The 19,630-nt window shown below is 42.2% G+C and overlaps 1 protein-coding gene across 1 annotated transcript in view; it reads left to right on the top strand.

Annotated features, from left to right (window-relative positions):
- The first annotated feature begins 644 nt into the window (after window positions 1-644).
- Window positions 645-19,630, top strand: part of FAF1 (Fas associated factor 1) — a 387,381-nt gene continuing 368,395 nt past the window's right edge. The window contains exon 1 of the mRNA XM_004588662.3: window positions 645-1,135. Within this exon, the coding sequence (XP_004588719.2) occupies window positions 1,091-1,135 (45 nt within the window). The 5' untranslated portion in view covers window positions 645-1,090. The remainder of the gene's footprint in view (window positions 1,136-19,630) is intronic.

The following is a 19,630-nucleotide window of genomic DNA, read 5'->3' as shown; positions in this document are numbered from 1 at the left end:
CCTGGTCCAGATCTGGGTTTTCTGGCTTTTTGAGGACTAAGGCAGCAGATGGAAGATTTTGCCTGTCTCTTTGCCTTTCAAAGGAACAAACCAACAGTTAAAAAAAAAAAAAAAACAAAACAAACCCTCACCTTCTTGGGGTGGAGATTCGCACCTTCCCTGCTTGTACATCTCAACAGGCATGCCATAAGAGCCTAATTGCCTCTGCGTCACCAAGACGCTGTTGAGTACGTGCATTTGCACTCTGGGAGGGAGCACAGGAGACGGGTGCATGAAGTTGTACTTTGGGGGAACTGTTAGAAAAATATTTCTGAAATGCTTTTTGTTCAGTCATGGGAATGTCTGAGCTGGCTGTTTGTGTACACGAGTAACCATGTGAGTCGCAGACGCGATTCTCGCTTCAGCCATGGGAGGCGGTACTCGGAGTTCTATTTTTTTTTTTTCCCTTCAATCTAAACCGGAGTAACCTGTTGCGGGACGTCCCGCTCCCGCTGTTCTAGGATGGTTCCGCCAGCGATCCGCGAACACTCGTCGCGCTCCCCAGCGCTTGACAGAAGGGCAGTCACGTGACAGCCGCAAAGCGGCGCTTTGCGACCTCGATGACAGGCAAAATGTGCGACAGCCCTGGTGCTAGCCAACCAGGGGCGGAGGCGGCGGCCGGGGAGGAAGCGGAGGAGGCGGAGGCGGCCGTGTCGGCCGTGTCGTCCGCCCGCCCGCTGGATCTCGGTTTCCCCGCCCCCGCCGATCTCGCCGCGGTTGAAAGGAGCCGGGTGCGCCCTGTCGCAACCTGTGTTCATCCTGGCCGGCGACAGTCAGTTCAGTCTCGCCTCCACACCCAGCTCCCAGTCGGGGCGGCTGCGGCGCACACCGTGCGGGGCGCGGGCGGGCGGCCGGGGCGCCTGAAGGTTACCGAGCGCATGAGTCCCTAGCGCCTCCCGCGCTGCCCCGCCCGCCGGCCCGCCGGCCCGCCCGCCGGCTCGCCCGCCAGCCCCTCCGTGCCCGGAGGCGGCGGCGGCGGCGGCCGCAGGAGGCGCCGTCTCCCTCCCAGGTGCGCGCCTCGCTCCAGAAGCGGCGGAACTCGGCGGCCGCCATGGCGTCCAACATGGACCGGGAGATGATCCTGGCAGATTTTCAGGTGAAGTATCTCCCTCTCTTCTCTCACCTCCCACCTGCCAGGACGGAGGCCTCTTTGCGGCGTTTGTTGGAACGCTGTGGTGGTGTGGGTGAGGCTTTTATACGCCTGTGGCTTCGGGTGTGTGTACGTGAGCCATAGGGAAGTATATAATTCACAGGCTGTGTGGTGTGTGAAATGTGTTGACTACAGGTTGAATGGGATTTTTTTTGAAGTGCCGGGGTGTTAGGGTTTTTGAATTGCTAGATCTGTGGAGTGGTTTATGTATTGTATGGGGACGATGTAGACTTTGGGGGCTATTAAGCATGTAGCCATTAAATATGGGGTGTTTTCGGCTTGTTGTTTCGGGAGGAGAGTGTGATGGATGGAGTGGACGGTGAGGATATTGTGTGGAGCGTGTGGTGTTATGGGTGTGGTGTATTGTTGTACAAGAGTGAAAAAACAATGTTGAGGACTGATGAGGGTAGGCAGGACATGGTGACCCTTTTCAAGGAAGAGTACACATTGGCGACTCCCAGTGTGTTATTGGGATCTTGGGAGGCTAAGAAGAAGTTAGGGAAAATGCAGGTGGATGGTATGTTCCCAAGTGTCTCTGCTGATTATACGCAAGCTTAACAAACTGTCAGTTCATGTTTGTGGAGTCCCCTCCCTACACACTTGAACTGCTTGCTTCGAGTCTTGTCTTGAGGAATAACTTAAAGAGTAAGTAAAGGGTATTGCGTTACTGAATACTTGGCATCTAAGTGTTTTAGGAAAGCCTTCTGAAAGAAGAACTATATAAAAGGCTTGAAGTTAGAACTAATACCCCATGAACACCACCTTTGCATTTTGGCATTGGGCAGAGGAAATGTTTTAGTGAGACAGTTTTAACCATTCCGGCAGTAACTTGGAAGCTCCTGTCAGGATTCCTGTCCTCCTTGATGCCATTGTTGCTCAGTGGGTCTTTCTTACTGAGGATTTTTGTTGCCACATCCTATGAGCATCTTTGAAAAGTTCCTTATTTTTACAACTTAGTGTCCTGATGACTGTTTTTAGGGTTTACTGTTCATACCGTAACTTCTGAACTCAGCAGAGTTTAAAGCGATCACAAAATTTTGTTTTGTAGGTTTAGGATTGGTCTCAGATTTTTGTTTTCCTAAATTTTTTTCTTTCATTTTCCAGTTCAATCTTTTATTTATTCTGAATTAAGACTATATTTTGTCTTGTTCTAAAGTATGTTCTGACTTTGGTTAAGGCTTTGGATCACAACAAAAAGTGTATTTAACTCAGTGAAAAATTTAAGATGATTATAACTTTATTTTGATGTCACCAAATTTTAAAATTCTAATATCTTGTAGCTGCTTCCTCTCTTAGTATTTGTATTAGTTATAGCTACAAGACAGCACCTCTAGGATTCTTCTACATATTGGCAAAGTAGTTTTCTGACACGTAACAGGGATTTTGTTTGGAAGCAAAGATTATTATTTTTATAATCATTTTTACTGATTTATTTGAAAGGCAGAGAGAGACAAAACAAGAAGAGACAACTCCATTTGCTGATTCACTTCCTCAATGTCCCCAACAACCAGAGTCAGACCAGGCCACACACAGCCAGGAATGAGGAAGGCGGTTAGAGTCTCCCAGATGAATGGCAGGGACTCAAATACTTGAGCTATCACCTGTTACCTCCCAAGGCAGCTGGATTATAAAAACAGCCAGGACTCACACTCAGGTGTTCCAATAGGAGATGTATCGAAATGACAGCTGAACCAAAGACCTCTCCCCCAGCATGAGTGTTTTGATCATAGCAACTCTTGATAGGCTTTTCCTTTTGGAACAGTAGCAGTACAGCTTACAGTTATTCATATTTGGGAAAAAACGAATGGCATCCTTAGTGAACAGTTGTTTGCCAAAGTTGAGTGTTAATTTTATATTGTCAAATAGGTAAGAAAGCATTGATGGATTATTTATAAAACTATATACATGTTACACACATTAACCTTTTGTGTGTTTAAGAATCTGATTCTGGGGCTGGAATTGCAGTGCAGTGGGTAAAGCTGCTGTCTGTGACACTGGCATGCTACAAGGACGCTGGTTTGTGTCTTGGCTACAGCACTTCTGGTGCAGCTCCCTGCTGATGTGCCTGGGGAAAACAGTGGGAGATGGTGAAGTGCTTGGGCTCCTGCTGTTCATGTGGAAGACTCAGGTGGAGTTCTTGGCTCCTGGCTTTGCCTGGCTCAGATCCGGCTGTTTGGTTTGGGGAGTGAACCAACAGAGGAAAGATCTGTTTTTGTTTCACTCTGTGATTCTTCCTTGAGAATAGATAAAATAGCTTTTAAAGAAAAAAGAACCTGTACTTCTGTTATAAATGATGATACCCTATTAGGTTACTCTTCTAAGTTTAAAATGAATTTTTCTTCCTATTTCTTAATATTTTTAATAGGATTAACTTTTAGAAGTAAGCCTTTGTCCACTTAATAACAATGCCAGGCAATTTGCTTAAAAATTACAACTAAAAATTTGACATATTGAAACTAAAATGTTGCCAATTTCTTCTATAACTGGGCATATCAGTTTCCTCACCCAAAAAGTGAATAGTAAAATTATGTTTTGTCTAATATAATTGTGAAAATCAGTTGCATTTTCAAAGCTCAGCTCAGTGCTGTCTGTGTAAAAAGGACATTATATTAAGATTTGGTTAGATTTAAAAATAAGTGGAAGATTTTTATCATTGCTGGATAATTGGTTTCAGTTAATATAGTGTCTAAACATAAAAAATATTTGAGAAGGATTTTTGTTTCTTTTTGGAAATTTCAACTCATTAGAAGAAGAATTGCTGGGGGCTGGCATTGTAGTAGCATAGTTAGTTAAAGCCACAGCCTGCATTGCTGGCATGCCATGTGGGTGAAGGTTTGTGTGCTGGTTGCTCCACTTCCAATCCAGCTCCCTGCTAATGGTCTGGGAAAAGCAGCAGAAGGTGTCCGAAGTCCTATGGAGTAGACCCTGTTGAAGCTCCTGGCTTTGGCTTGGTCTAGCCCTGTTTCAGTGGTCATCTGGGGAATGAACCGTTGGATAGAAGAGCTCTCTGTGTCTCCTTATCTCCCTCTGACTTTGAAATGTTAATAAAAAAAAATCTTAAGGGGGATAAAAGGGGCTTCTGTTAAAGTCATTGGAGAAGTAGTAGTAAATAATAGATCAAAGATTGTAGTTCAGATTTAATGGGTTAGGTTGGGAACTTCATAGATGAGTGAACTTATTACAAAGCAAATATAATCCAGGTTGAACCTTCACCCCCTCAAAAAACCTCTCCTAGTTTTTTTTTTTTAAAATGAATCGTGATAGAAATGTTGTAACTTTTATATTAACTATTTTAAGTTTATATTCATTTTCCTTTTCATTTTATTTTTGGTAAACAGAAGGGAGGCAGACTGAGATTTCTCCTCCATCTACTGGCTAATGCCCTGAATGCTATGTCGCTGTGCCATGTCGCTGTGCTAGGAGCCTGGAACTTGGTCTGGGCCTCCCACACGAGGAGCAGGGAAGTGAGTGCTTGAGCTGTCACCTTCTGTCTTGTGGGCTGCACATTAGGAGGAAGCTGGATGAGAAGTGGAGCCAGTACTTGAACATGGGCACTCCAAATGGCATCTTTACCATGTGCCAACTCCTAGCTCCTTAATGATTCTCTTACTTTTAAATTAATTTATTTGAAAGGCAGAGTTATGCAGAAAAAGATGTCTTGTATCTGCTGGCTCACTCCCCAAATGGTGCAATGGCCAGAGCTGATCTGGTCTGAAGCCAGGAGCTTCTTCTGGTTCTCCCATGTGGTTGCAGGGGCACAGGCACTTGGAAACTCTTTACTATGCAAACATCCACTGTCACCCATTTTCAGAATTCTTTTTATCTTATAAAACAAACTCTAAATAGTGGCTCCTAGTACCTCAACTCCTTCCAGTCCTGGGAACTGCATTCTACTTTCTGTCTATGAGTTTACCTATTCTGGATTCTTTAGGTAAGTGGAATTGTACAATGTATCATTTGTGATTTTTTTTTTTTTACTTGGCATAATGTTTCAAAAGCATCTATGTTGTGGTAGATATTAGAATTTTATTTCTTGGGCCCGGCGGCATGGCCTAGTGGCTAAGGTCCTCGCCTTGAACGCCCTGAGATCCCATATGGGCGCCGGTTCTAATCCCGGCAGCTCCACTTCCCATCCAGCTCCCTGCTTGTGGCCTGGGAAAGCAGTGGAGGACGATCCAAAGCCTTGGGACCCTGCACCCATGTGGGAGACCTGGAGGAAGAGGTTCCTGGTTTCTGGTTTCAGATCAGCGCAGCACTGGCCGTTGCAGTCACTTGGGGAGTGAAACATCGGACGGAGGATCTTCCTTTCTGTCTCTCCTCTCTGTATATCTGACTTTGTAATAAAATAAATAAATCTTTAAAAAAAAGAATTTTATTTATTTTTAAGGCTAAATAATACCCCATTGTATGTATTACCCCATTTTGTTTATCCATTCATCTTTGATGGACACTTAGACTGTTTCCAAGTTTGAACTATTGTGATTAAGGCTGCTTTGAATAATGGTGTGCCAATATCTAAATTCTTATGCTAATTCAGGTATACACCCAGAAATAAAATTGTTGGATTGTTTGCTAATTTTAATTTTCTGAGGAGTTGCCACACCATTTCTATAATGAGTGGAGAGAAATTCATCATCCTATTTAATTAGTCATTTTAAATTTCATTTCAGAGTAAGTGAATTTCGAATATTCTATGAATTTTCTGTTTTAAATACGCATAGTGGTAGAATAGAATGTTATTGGTAAAGGAATAAGTAGAGTAGAACATCTAGAGTTTTCTCTAGTAATAGCCAGAAGGGAATGTAAAGGTTTGTCCTATTTTATAAGACAAGGTGACATGGATGAATTATGAAGCTTTCTCCCTGCCTGTTTTATGTTTTTCCAAAAGACAAATACATTCACATCAGAGTTCCAAATCTGTTCTTTGAGTAATTGTGCCCGCCTGCCCGCCCTTCCTTCTTTCCTTCATTCCTTCCTTCCTTCCTTCCTTCCTTCCCCTTTCCTTTCCTTTCCTTTCCTTTCCTTTCCTTTCCTTTCCTTTCCTTTCCTTTCCTTTCCTTTCCTTTCCTTTCCTTTCCTTTCCTTTCCTTTCCTTTCCTTTCCTTTCCTTTCCTTTCCTTTCCTTTCCTTTCCTTCCTTTCTCTCTCTCTCTCTCTGTCTCTCTCTCTCTCTCCCTTCCTCCTTCCCTTCCTCCCTCCCTCCCTGCTTCTTTCTCTCTCTTTCAGACTGAGGGATAGAGCAAAACATCATTACATCATTTGATCATTTTTTTAAAAAGATTTATTTATTGTTTATTACAAAGTCAGATATACAGAGAGGAGGAGAGACAGAGAGGAAGATCTTCCATCTGATGATTCACTCCCCAAGTGACTGCAACGGCCGGTGCTGCGCTGATCCGCAACCGGCAACCAGGAGCCTCTTCCAGGTCTCCCACACGGGTGCAGTGTCCCAAGTCTTTGGGCCGTCCTCGACTGCTTTCCCAGGCCACAGGCAGGGAGCTGGATGGGAAGTGGAGCTACCGGGATTAGAACCAGCGCCCATATGGGATCCCAGGGCTTTCAAGGCGAGGACTTTAGCCGTGAGGCCACGCCTCCGGGCCCTGATCAAACTTTTGAGACCCTTTTTGCCTTGCTTAGATGTGTGAAAAGTTATCAAAGCAATTGCAGTTGCTATCAAATAACGAGTACTGTTAATTCCCTTTTAATTTGGATCCTGATGAACCAAAAGAAAAAAAGTGAATTTACTTCCCCTTAACCTTTTGATTAGTGTGACCAACTTGTTTTTTCTTTAAGATAGTGTTTTTAAAAGATTGTTCATTTGAAAAGTGGAGAGATCTTCCATCTGTTGTTCATTCCCCAAATAAAGCAGTTGAGGGTAGGCCAGGCTGAAGCAAGGCCTGTGAATTCTGTCTGATTCTAGGACCCCAAGCACGTGGGCCATCATCTGCTGCCCGCAGGATGCTTTAGTAGAAAGCTGCATTGGAAGTGTGTAGCTACACTGATATAGAATGCTGGTTTCCCAAGGTAGCTCAACCTGCTACACAATTGTTGTTCTAAGATAAACTTTGGTAACACTGGTTTTATTTGGGATATTTCCTGTTAAGTTAGTCTAACCTGTTGATCTTATGTATTTATGTTTTTTGTTGCAGATAATATAGAGGCAGATCATAGCTCTACTCAAGTGAAAGAAAAAAATGAACAGTTTTCAGCAGTAGTGATAATTTGTTTCAGCCTTTCCCAAAGATAAAACCCATCTACCTTGTTGAAAAGTTTCCTTTTGGAACTTAGTTCTAGTGGTCATAGATTGAGACTTTTTTTTACTTCTCTAAGTTGGTTTTGATTTTACTTTTGGTTGTTGTGTTTCTTGTACCACACAGCTGTGCCTGGTTCTTCACTCTTGATCTATCCAGCAAGTATTTCTGCTGCCTAAGTTGTTTTCATATATTTTCTCTTATAGGACTGTCACTATGGAACTTGTAAGGTTTTACTGGCGTGTTAGCTCCTCTTTGAAGCATGGGCTGTTTCATGACATTCCTCTTACATAGTTTCTGCCCCTTTATAGTACTTAACTACTTCCAAATGAAGGTATGAGTTTTCAGTTCATTTTTAGTTGGACACAAAGGGGTATCTTCCACAAGAGAGGAGATGCCATACTGCGTGGGCAGAAGTGGTATTGATCTTAATGGATATGTGTCTTTTGGGATGTTGTTGTGCATTAGGAAACAAACTAGAGATCCATGAAGCATTATAATGCATTCCAGGGAGATTAATTTGGGCAGGAGATTGAATACCATGGCTTTCAGTGGTCTTGTTATTGATCCTTTCTTTCCATTCTCCTCTGGGACAGATTATGTGTTTTAGTGTGTGAATTGTAGAGTGTTGGGAAAACAAGGCTTTAGCCTGTAGAATAATGTTTATTGGTCAGTGGTTAAGGATGTGGGGTTCAGTTTCAAATCTGTCGTTCACACTGTTGTGGTTCTAGGTCAGTTACTTCAGATCCCTATGCCTCAATTTCCCCCAAAGAAAAATGAAGTAACTTGTATAAAGTGATGAGAACTTGTCTAACATATGAAATGTTCAGGGCTGGCACAATGGTTCATTTGGCTAATTTTTCACCTGTCAATGGTAGTATCCCATATAGGAGTTGGTTCATGTTCTGGCTGCCCCCCACCAATCCAGTTCTCTGCTTATGGCCTGGGAAAGCTGTGGAGGATGGCCTAAGCCTTGGGTGCCTGTACTCATGTAGGAGACTCAGAGGAGGCTCTTGGCTTCAAGATCAGCTCAGTTCTGGAAGCTGTGGCCATTTTGGGAGTGAACCAGTAGATGGAAGATCTTTCTCTTTTGTCTCTTTTTCTCTCTAAAATCTGCCTTTCAGATAAAAATAAATAAAATTTAAGTGTTCAAAAAGTTTTGGCTGTTTTTATTTTTTACAATTTTAACATTTGAATTTGTTTAAGAGAACAAAGCTTATCATTTTTCATTTTGTGGAAATTGTAACTCATAATTCACAATGAAGTGACTCATTTCAAGATCATGGGTTGAGTAAAGCATAGATTTTAGCCAGGTATGGCTAGGAATGTACATTTTCTACCTCATTTGTCAGATCCCTTGAACTTTTTAAGAAAAACAAGACATATCATTCAGAAATTACTCCAAGTGAGGAAACTTACATCCAAAATACATACAGTGCTTGGTATGTAGTAGACATTCAGAAAGGAGGAGGGAGGGAAGGGAAAGCTAGCGGAGTATCTCTTCAGACTTATTTAGTGTTGTGTTTCTGAGTTCACAGGTAGACAAAAGTCATGGAATGATCCGAGTCTGTATGAGCGTGGTTGTTGCCTATTGTTTGCCGGGATGGTTTTATGAACCTTGGAGACCAGAGGTCTACAAAGTATGTCTTGCAGTTCAGCTGTCTGTGTTTGTAAATAAAGATTGTTGGAATGCAGTTACATCCGTTTGCTTACCTGTACTCTGGCTGCTTTCTTGCTGCCATGTCAGGGGTGGTAGGTAGTTGAGAGAGCTTTTATGGCCTATAATTCTAAAATATTCACTGTCTAGACCTTTAAGTTATTGATTCTGATTTCTTTTAAAGATGTATCTATTTTTAGTGGGAAGGCAGATTTACAGAGCAAAGAAGATTCAGAGAAGGAGAGAGAGATATTCATCTGCTGGTTCATTCCTCAAATGGCCACAGTAGCTGGAGCTGAGCTGATCTGAAGCCAGGAACCAGAGCTGCTCTGGGTCTCCCATGCTGGTGCAGGGCCCAAAGACTTGGGCCATCCCTTTACTGTTTTCCCAGGCCACAAGCAGGGAGCTGGATCAGAAGTGGAGCAACTGGAACTAAAACTGGCACCCATATGGGACACTGGCACTTGCAGGTTGACGTTTAGCCTGTTGAGCCACTGTTCTAGCCCCTACAGTTATTCTTACCTACTTCCAGAATGGGCGTTTAGAACATTGCACATAGCTAGATTGAGACTAGCTAGAGCTGTTGTGTTTCGCTTTGCCTTGCTTTGGTCTCTGAATAAGTCATGTATACTCTGTGTGACTGTGGTTCTTCAATCTATGGAGTGAAGACTCAGGCAAGAATCAGGACAATCACTTGACTGCAGCTGAGGATATTTAGTTATAATTCAGATCCAGATTAGGGGCCAGCAACAGCCTGGGGGCTAAAGTGCCACCTGTTTTTATAAATAAAGCCTTATTGGAACACAGTCATGCATGTGCTTATATGTTGTTTCTGACCACTTTTTCTGTCAGTAGTGGAGTTTGATAGTTGACTATATGCCTTGCAAAGCCTGAAATATTTACCTTGCCCCTGCGAGGAAAGTTTGCTGACTTCTGGTTTAGATCAGTGATTTTCAGCTGAGGACAGTTCCCTCAGGGGACATTAGGACATTTTTGATTGTTACAGCCCAGGCTGTAACTGGTATTTATGGTAGAGACCGGGGCTGATGTTAAACATCGCATAGTGCTAGGATATGCCCCATGAGGAAGTATTATCTGGCCAAAATGTCGCTAGTGCTGAAAAACTTTCATCCAAATAAATAGCTGTCAAATTTTAGCTTGTGTCAGAATAACTTGTAGGCCTTGTTAAACTGTAGGTTGCTGGACCCTTACCCCAGAGTTTCTGAATCAGTGGATCCAGAATAGGTTCTGCAAATTTGTACTTTCACCAGATTGCCAGGTTATGCTGATGTACTGAGCCACACTACACTTACCTAAGTGGCTTTTGAAGTTCCATCCACTCCTGAGAGTGTTTAATTTTGTGGTCTTAAGTACTGTTTCATTTATTTCTGTGACTTAGGTAAATGGAGTATTTCTATGTATACTTGATGCTTGGACTGTTACATGGGTCTTGTGGGCTCTTCATTACTTTCTGTGTCCTTTTGGAAAGCTTCTGTTCATATTTCAGAACTCATCACTTAATTTTGGCTTATCATATCCATACCCCTATACGCAGTTAACTTCATTTTTGTGTATCTTGTGCATGTTTCTCTTGAGTAATAGGTTAGATTACAAATGATCAGTTTATATCTCCCCCCTTCCCCACTATCAGCTCTTATGGGATAACAATTGCCTGGACATTTTCTTAAAAAGATTTATTTATTTATTTTTTTATTGGAAAGTCAGATAAACAGAAAGGAGAGACAAAGAGGAAGATTTTCCATCTGCTGATTCACTCTCCAAGTGGCTGCAATGGCTGGAACTGAGCCGATCCTAAGCCAGGAACCAAGAGCTTCTTCTGGGTCTCCCACATGGGTGCAGGGTCCCAAAGCTTTGGGCCGTCCTGGACTGCTTTCCCAGGCCACAAGCAGGGAGCTGGATGGGAAATGGAGCATCTGGGACATGAACTGGCATCCATATGAGATCCTGGTGTGTGCAAGGCAAGGATTCAGCCACTGAACCATCACTCCCCCAAGACCTTGCTTTTTTTTTTTTTTAAGTATATATTTTTATGCTATAGATAGAGTAAAATCGTAACTTTTTATGTAGTTTTATGTCTGCAGTTTGTTGATGTGATTTGGAATAATAAACTTCGTAATTGAGAGAATAAAAATTTGACTATTGAATTGATGGCTTCAACTTTAAAACAATCCACTTACAGAAATGTATAAAACATATTCCCTGCAAGTTGTTTATTTTATATGGAAGAGCTCAGTAAGGTTATTTTGCAAATAAGAGGACTTTGGACTGAAACTTTGTAAAGTTTGAATGATTTGCTGTGTCAATCTTTCTGATTATGGTTTCGCTTTCAAACTGTAAGACAAGTTTTAATTTCAAATCAAAATTGTTTGCTATGTTAAATCACTAGTCATTGACTTTAAAATGAGTTTGAGATGATTTCAAATGGAGGTCTGACAGTTCTTTTAAATACGATTTATTTCTTTTTATTGGAAAGTCAGATTTACAGAGAGAAGAGACGGATGAGAAATATCTTCCATCTGCTCATTTACTCCCCAAGTGGCTGCAATGCTTGAAACTGAGCCAATCTGAAGCCAGGAGTCTTCCGGGTCTTCCAGTCAGGTGCAGGGTCCCAAGGCTTTGGGCTGTCCTCGACTGCTTTCCCAGGCCACAAGCAGGGAGTTGGATGGGAAGTGGAGCAGTTGGAGTAGGAACTGACACCTGTGTGGGATCCTGGTGCATGCAAAGTGAGGACTTTAGCCACTAGGTTATCGTGCTGGGCCCTGAAGTCTGGCAGCATTAACATGGGGTAATTGCACCTGTCTTTACAGTATTTGTGGTTATGGGGACAAATTGAATAGGAAGAATGTGATGTCAAGTTGTGATAAAGAAAGCAGAAAGAGAGTCCAGGATATATACACCTTAATGGCTTTAGAGTCAGGCTTGAGTCACTTTTTTTCTTTGCAGTTCACCTTGGTTCCCTAGGTTCTTGAGGGACCGAACTATGTAATAAAGGAGTATTAATGGGAGGGAAATTTTTCTTATACCCTCCCAGCTTCTCAAAATCTTTTCCCTCTATGGTATCTAGTAGTTGGACCTGTTTTCTGAAGTAAATTTTAAGTGTATCCTTCAGCATTTAATTAAATTGAGAGGGTGACACAGTTGAGCAGTCTTATTTTGAGTGTAATAGAAGATGAATATTAGCATTAACTACTGTTTGTTTACTTTACATGTGACTGACAATATATGAAACTTAACATGTGATCCGTGCTGTGATCCTGTGTTGATATATAGTGATACAGTTTTCCCCAGTTGCTGTGTATCTTGTGTGTGGAGCTTCTGACTGCCTTTGTTCCTATCTGTCTTTTCAATGATGTACGTTTAATGAGCTGCCTTCCATGACAGAGCTAATGTCTCCCTTTGAAGTGAAGGGTAGGAATGCATACTTTCCGCTCTGAAAGGTCTGCCTTTCTGTAATGCAGTCTACTGCATTTGCCTGTGCCACTTGGCCTACTTTGCATTGCCCTGTGGAAATGGGATTGGAAAACCAGCAGAGGAAAATTCTGATACTCAGCCTACTGGTTATTTCTGTGAATTATAAAAAGTTCATTTTCTTGGACTTAGTGGAGGGAGTCAGCGTGTTTTTCCAATGTACTTTGCAGTTAAGTTATCTAGTTGCAAAAAAGTTGAATTTTAGATCCCCAACAGTTCTCAATAGTTTTGGCAACAAAGATGGCATATTGACGGACACATGACTTTGTGGAAGAAAGAAAGGTTGGTTGACAGAATTTGGGGAAGTCCATGGGAATTGACAGAAATATGTTGGTTAAATTGTTAAACTGTTCTGTATTACATGTTAGTGAGGAGTATAGGAGAGGTGAATTCCAGGAAGTAGGATCTAAACATTGGCTGCCTAAGTGTTACTGTGGTTGTTGCTAACTCTTGTTTAGGTGAAGGGTGGATTTATTTATTTTTTTTTTTTACCAGATTCCCACCAGTGTTAGTAAGGTGCAGCAGGCTAGGAAAATGGTTCTACTGCCGATTAGATGGCAGTGACAGATCTTTGGGTACCTAGTGTGAGTGTGAAAGGAGACACATTTGCAATTGCTGGGGGTAGAAAGTGGAATTGTTAGAATTTTGTTTTGTCTAAGAGTTGGGTTACATAGTGGTTTATGGCACTGCTCTGTTTCACTGTTTGAATTGAAATCATTGACTTAGAGTGGGTTGGGGTGGGGGTGGTCTTCATTTCAAGGATTTCATTCTACAGCCGGCCCTTGTTTGTTGCTGGTTCAGTTAGCTGAATGCTGATCTGTGTCTGCTCAGCTTTTGAAGCTGTTTGCTCTCCATACCGTCTGTGCAGATTGATGATGGACATGATTGCTGCGTTCATTGGTCAGAACTGAATGCTGTTTTTAAGGCTCTGGCCAGTAACTCCTCTTGATGATCTTTATTTTTTATTAATGCTTGCCTTTTACTAGTTGCCTACCTATTTGGTCTCCCACTTGAAAAACTTTAGAAAGCTCTCTTTAGGGCCCAGCGGCGTGGCCTAGCGGCTAAAGTCCTCGCCTTGAAAGCCCCGGGATCCTATATGGGCGCTAGTTCTTATCCTGGCAGCTCCACTTCCCATCCAGTTCCCTGCTTGTGGCCTGGGAAAGCAGTTGAGGACGGCCCAATGCATTGGGACCCTGCACCCGCGTGGGAGACCCGGAAGAGGTTCCAGGTTCCCGGCTTCGGATCGGCGCGCACCGGCCCGTTGCGGCTCACTTGGGGAGTGAATCATCGGATGGAAGATCTTCCTCTCTGTCTCTCCTCCTCTGTGTATATCTGGCTGTAATAAAATGAATAAATCTTTAAAAAAAAGAAAAGAAAGCTCTCTTTAAAGCTCAGTTTGTAGCTGCGGATCGCACCATCTGGATTTTTCATGTGGATGCTCATTTTGTAGTTGAACCTACATTGCCAAAAAGTAACCATTATATCAACCATCAAAAACTGCACTGACTATGTTTTTAATAGAGAGTGTACCATAATACGCCAGACTTCTGACTCCTGTCCAAAATTGATCTATCACATGATGAAAGAAACTAGTTGGATTGGGTCTGGTCCATGTTGACACCTGGTAGATCAGATACATTGGACCTTTGGTCTTTCTCTCAGGGTTATCAGTGTTGTGTCACTGTTGACACTTTTTCTGCTTGTGATGTTGCTGGTCTAGTTCAGTGAGTTGACTTTGGCCATGTCATATGGTTTTTTACCTCTGGTTTTCTGAATCATTCTAATCTGACAATGATAGACCTGTTGTAAAAACCATTCGACACTGAGCTGATACTCAGGGTATTTCGAAGACCTTTTAATAGTTCCTGAAACCTGAAGGCCTCTGGTATATGGATAAATGTCAGATTTTTCAAAAATTGCCCCACATTTCTCATTTGACATCTTTTACCTCTTTCTGGTCCTTAGTAAAATAGTTTGTTTGCTAAATGTAGCTGTTCTCTGGGATTGTTTCATCTTGTCTAGTTTCTTGGTAGTGCTGAGGATGGTAGGTGTGGAAGGTAGTGTAATCATGTTCGGAAGATTCAGTAGTGTACCATGACAGTTTCTGAGCATGTTTCTTTTTTTTCCCTAGCAGCCACCTGTGACCAGCTTGTTGCTTACAACGTTCTATTTGGCAGTTAGGAGTAATTCTGCAGTTATGTGAATTTACTTGCTTGATTGATAAGGTAGTAGATGGTGAGGATAATGACCAGTTGATTGAGTGTACTGCTTGCTGAGTGTACCAGGTGGATGAGGGGTGCAAATCGGGTTTGTGTAGACTTTATAAAAATTTCCTTGACAAGGATGGGTTAATGAGTTAGTTTAACCCAGTGGTTAATGAGTAGTTTAACCCAGATGCCTGTGTCTCTTACAGAATGCCTGACTTTGGTTCTTGGCTCCAGCTGCTAACTTAAGTTTCCTGCTAATGTAGACCTTGGGAAGCAGCAGGTTATGGCTCAAGTAGCTGGTTTGGAGACTTGAGTTAGGTCCCTGGTGCCTGAGTTTGGTCCCTGGTGCCTGAGCTGTTGGTACATTCGGCAACTGAACCAGTGGATGATAATCTGTTGTCCTATCTCTCACAACAAGTTAAAATTAATAGCCAGACAGACACTCCCATATAGAATTTGGGATGTGTGATTCAACTGATGTGCCATTCACCTGTCACTAGAATTTTATAAATGATAAAATTACCTGAAAAAATTTTTTTTCCTATGGGTTAAGGCAATCTCATTGTTTCTAGAATATTTTCTTGGGCTAAGTGGAAAGCTGAATGTAGAAATTTAGGAGCTAGGGGCCAGTGAGGTAGCACATCATGTTAAGCTTTTGTCTGCAGCATTGGTATCCTGTAAAGACACTGGTTTAAGTCCCAGCTGTCTAACTTCTGATCCAGCTCCCTGCTAATGCACCTGGGAAAGCAGTGGAGATTGACCTAAGTCTTTGGGCCCTGTATCCATGTGAGAGACCTGGTAAAAGCTCCTGACTTGGTCTGATTCAGTCCTGTCTATTGCAGCCGTTTGGGGAGTAAACCAGCAGATAGAAGATCGATTTCTCTCTCTCTCTCTCTGGCTCTTTTAACTAAATAAAATCTTTTTTTAAAATCAATTAATTATTATTTTATGATGCAGTTCTATGGACTCTGGGATTACCCATCCTCCCCCAACCCTCTCTTCCCACTGATTTCGCTTGTATTATTACAATGGTATAGTTCTTCAAAAATAGTCATATCCATCATTATGCTATTTAAGTGTATCCTGGTATTGTAGGTACAGACAGTAGCAGAGAGTCCAGCATCCTATTATCAAGATATATTTAACAGTTTCATTGGGAGTCCATTTTTGATTTGAAAGTAGAGATGCATGCTGCATTGTATTTTAACTTTTTTTTTTTGGTTAAAAAAAAGATAAAAACAAAAAGGAATTGTAAGAGGTATCTACCTGGCTTTATCAGGTATTCAAGTAGACCCTGATGGTTTATGGAATTTCTTTATCTTATTTGGACATGGGTCTACAGGAATGTGATTGAAATTTACTCTGAAGATTGACCTCATCGTTCTACTTGGAGTCCTAATGATAATAATCTTAACTAAATGATTTATGAGACAGATTGAGCAGATAAAATACAGATATCTGTCATTTGGGTTAATCAGAATGATGCAGTGGCATGTTCCCTGGCCAAGATGGCTACAAGTGAGGAGTGGATCTTGTTGGAACACAGTTTTTTCTCTGTATCTATTACATTCCTTTTATGAAGAGAGGCACTGGTTGTTCCAGACTGTGTTTTCGAGAATGTTTTATAGTGTCCAACCTACTTGATGTGTTCTTCCAGATCAAGAAGGCAAGTAGCTTAGAACCTGGAAGCTGAAGGTACTAGGAGACTGAAAAAGTAAATGAGAATGGAATAAAAGGTTAAAAACTGAGGAAAAAATATAGATTTCAACATAAGCTCTATCAAGTTCAAGACACTTTCATAAGTTATGAAATTAAATATAGCTGAGGGTTTTGGGAGTTTGACCATGTCAGTGCAATCTTTGTTACATTATGAACTAAAGAAAACTAGGTGCTCCTGAAAGATATTTTTATGATTAAGAAATAAAGAAGTTGGGCCCGGCACGATGGCGTAGTGGTTAAGGTCCTCACCTTGCACGCGCCGGGATCCCGTATGGGCATTGGTTCTAATCCCGGCGGCCTCGCTTCCCATCCAGCTCCCTGCCTGTGGCCTGGGAAAGCAATCCAGGACAACCCAAAGCCTTGGGACCCTGCACCCACGTGGGAGACCTGGAAGAGGCTCCTGGCATCGGACTGGCTCAGTTCCAGCCATTGTAGCTGCTTGAGGAGTGAATCATCGGACGGAAGATCTTCCTCTCTGTCTCTCCTCTCTGTATATCCGCCTTTCCGATAAAAATAAAATAAATAAAAAAAAATAAAGAAGTCAAAAGTAGCCACTTCAGTATTTTAAGATGGATGCTGAATGATTTCTTATTGAAACTCGTAGGAAATTACTTTGGTTGGATGAGAGGAATGAACAGGAACATTGTTACATTGGAGACAGACTGTTGAAGCTTTCTTAGGAATTTTTCTGCTTAGTTTTGGCTCTCAAAGTGTTCTAATGAGGAGGTGTTTCCTTCGTTGGCCTTTAGATCATCAAGGAAAATGCTTGAGCATAGCAAAAAACCATGACCTTTGATCCTTGGTGGTCTGTTTTTGTATGGACTGGATCACTTCCACTTCTTGGTAATCATTACTTTGGTTGTACTTTGTCTTCAGGATGACCATGTTTCGTTTTCTGTTGAAATTCTTTAACTTTTTCAGGATCTCGAACCTGTTTGTTTTAGATTTCCATTAAGAGCTGTGCTTTTGCCTGCAGCTGATCTGGACACCATAGTTTTGGCACCATTGGGTGGCAAATCTGCTCCACTTTAATGTTTCAGTCATAGTTGTATAAGCTGAACCAGTTGAGTTGTCTAAGATGGCTATTTCTGCTGTTAATCAATGGTCTTCTTCAGTTAGGGCACAGACAAGATTAATTTTCCCTGCAAGTTGGGGTGGATGGTCTGCCACATGGGATTCATATTCAGTGCTGTCTCATCCCTTGCTAAAGTGAGCATCCAGACATGAGTGTATGGCACAGCCAGTAAACCAACACTTGGGACACTTACATCCTACATCGGAGAGTGCCTAGTTTGAATCCTGATGTGCTTCTGATCCACTTTCCTGTGAATGGGCTGGGAGGCAGCAGGTGGCTCATGTACGGGGGAGACCTAGATGGACTTCCCAGGAGCCTTACCTAGCCCAGACCGTTCTGATCATTTGGGGAGTGAACCAGCAGATAGAAGATCTGTTTCTGCCTCTCTTTTTGCCCTTTAAATAAATGAATAAATCTTGGTGGGGTGAATCCCAACCTGTCCATTTATAAACTGCTGATTTTGTGGGAAAATGTCCCCATAAAAGTACCAGTGATTTTACTATTTTTTTTTTTTAAAGATTTATTCATTTTATTACAGCCAGATATATACAGAGGAGAGACAGAGAGGAAGATCTTCCGTCCGATGATTCACTCCCCAAGTGAGCCGCAACGGACCGATGCGCGCCGATCCGATGCCGGGAACCAGGAACCTCTTCCGGGTCTCCCACGCGGGTGCAGTGTCCCAATGCATTGGGCCGTCCTCAACTGCTTTCCCAGGCCACAAGCAGGGAACTGGATGGGAAGTGGAGCTGCCGGGATTAGAACCGGCGCCCATATGGGATCCCGGGGCTTTCAAGGCGAGGACTTTAGCCGCTAGGCCACGCCGCCGGGCCCGATTTTACTATTTTAATGTTAGTATAATACTTGTTTTTGCTTTGGTTTCAGTAGAATTAATTTTGCTCTGATAGGGGTGTTTTCCTAACTTTTTTTCTTATCCTTCTTAGTACCTCAATCTAGATTCTGTTGTGACATGTTGTAACAAGTTAATTTTGAAGCCCCCAGTGTTGAAGTCTAGATACAGTTTTTACATAATATGCATTTCCATTAATTTTTTGAAGCCCTCCCCATTCTTTCTCCCTCCAGAAGCTAAGGGCAAGCCCACTTAATGTCCTTTGTAAAAGATTCATGTTTCCTGAGCTCAAGATTTCTTTCTGGTGTTATATCTACTGCAAGTGCAGTTATCACCTGGCACCCTGTGGACCTACCCCCGCCCTATGAGAAATGGTCTGAGCAAGTGATGTGAAAAAATGCCTGTACTCAGGCTATTGTTAAAGCTTTGTGTGACAAAATGTTTTGTCTTTGACCCAGAAATGCAATGTCTTCCTCCAGTATCTATAAAATTGTAACGACTAGTAGGGTGAAATACTAGCTGTTTTGTTCTTTCTATCCTCCAAGGTAGGGCAATCCAGATCATTCTTGATTTCACAGATTGACATTAGAAATACTAATTATAATTGCTGCTAGCATACTCTGAACATTTTCCTTCTGCTGAACTCTATCATAATGGTATTCTTCAGCTAGTCTGAGGCAGATATTATTTATTTACATTTATTATTAGAAGATAGGAGTGGCTTAAACAGATTAAATAATTATGTAATTATAATGAGTTATAGGGCTGGAATTGGAATTCAGGTCTGTTTTACTACCAAATAGTAAATCTCATATGTCTGCGTTTCTCAAATGGGTATGCTAAGCAGTGCTTATACTGTGTAATACCACAGCTGTAAGCAGATGCCTAGGTTGCCTTGTGCCTAGGCAAGTGTTAACAGTGCTGGGAGAAAAGCAGTTAAATTGCTGGTGAGCATTCTGGGACTCGTTAATGCCAAATTTGTGTTTTAACTATACTAGTGTGCCAACATAGTTGCCTATTTTTTTTAAAGATATGTTGGGGCAGACACTGGCACACCGACACACAGGGTCTGGGGACCTGTGTTTAAGTGTACATGGGATCCAGGTTGGTGCACCACACTGTTGGAAGACCGGGCTTGGGGAGCTGCACGCTCATGGGCAAGGGGTTGTAGATTGCTCAGGGAAGCAGGTTTGG

Source organism: Ochotona princeps, chromosome 2 (assembly GCF_030435755.1).
Source record: "Ochotona princeps isolate mOchPri1 chromosome 2, mOchPri1.hap1, whole genome shotgun sequence".
Taxonomy (NCBI): Eukaryota; Metazoa; Chordata; class Mammalia; order Lagomorpha; family Ochotonidae; genus Ochotona; species Ochotona princeps.
Note: the sequence above shows the minus strand (reverse complement) of the source record. Positions and strands in the feature narration are given on the sequence as shown.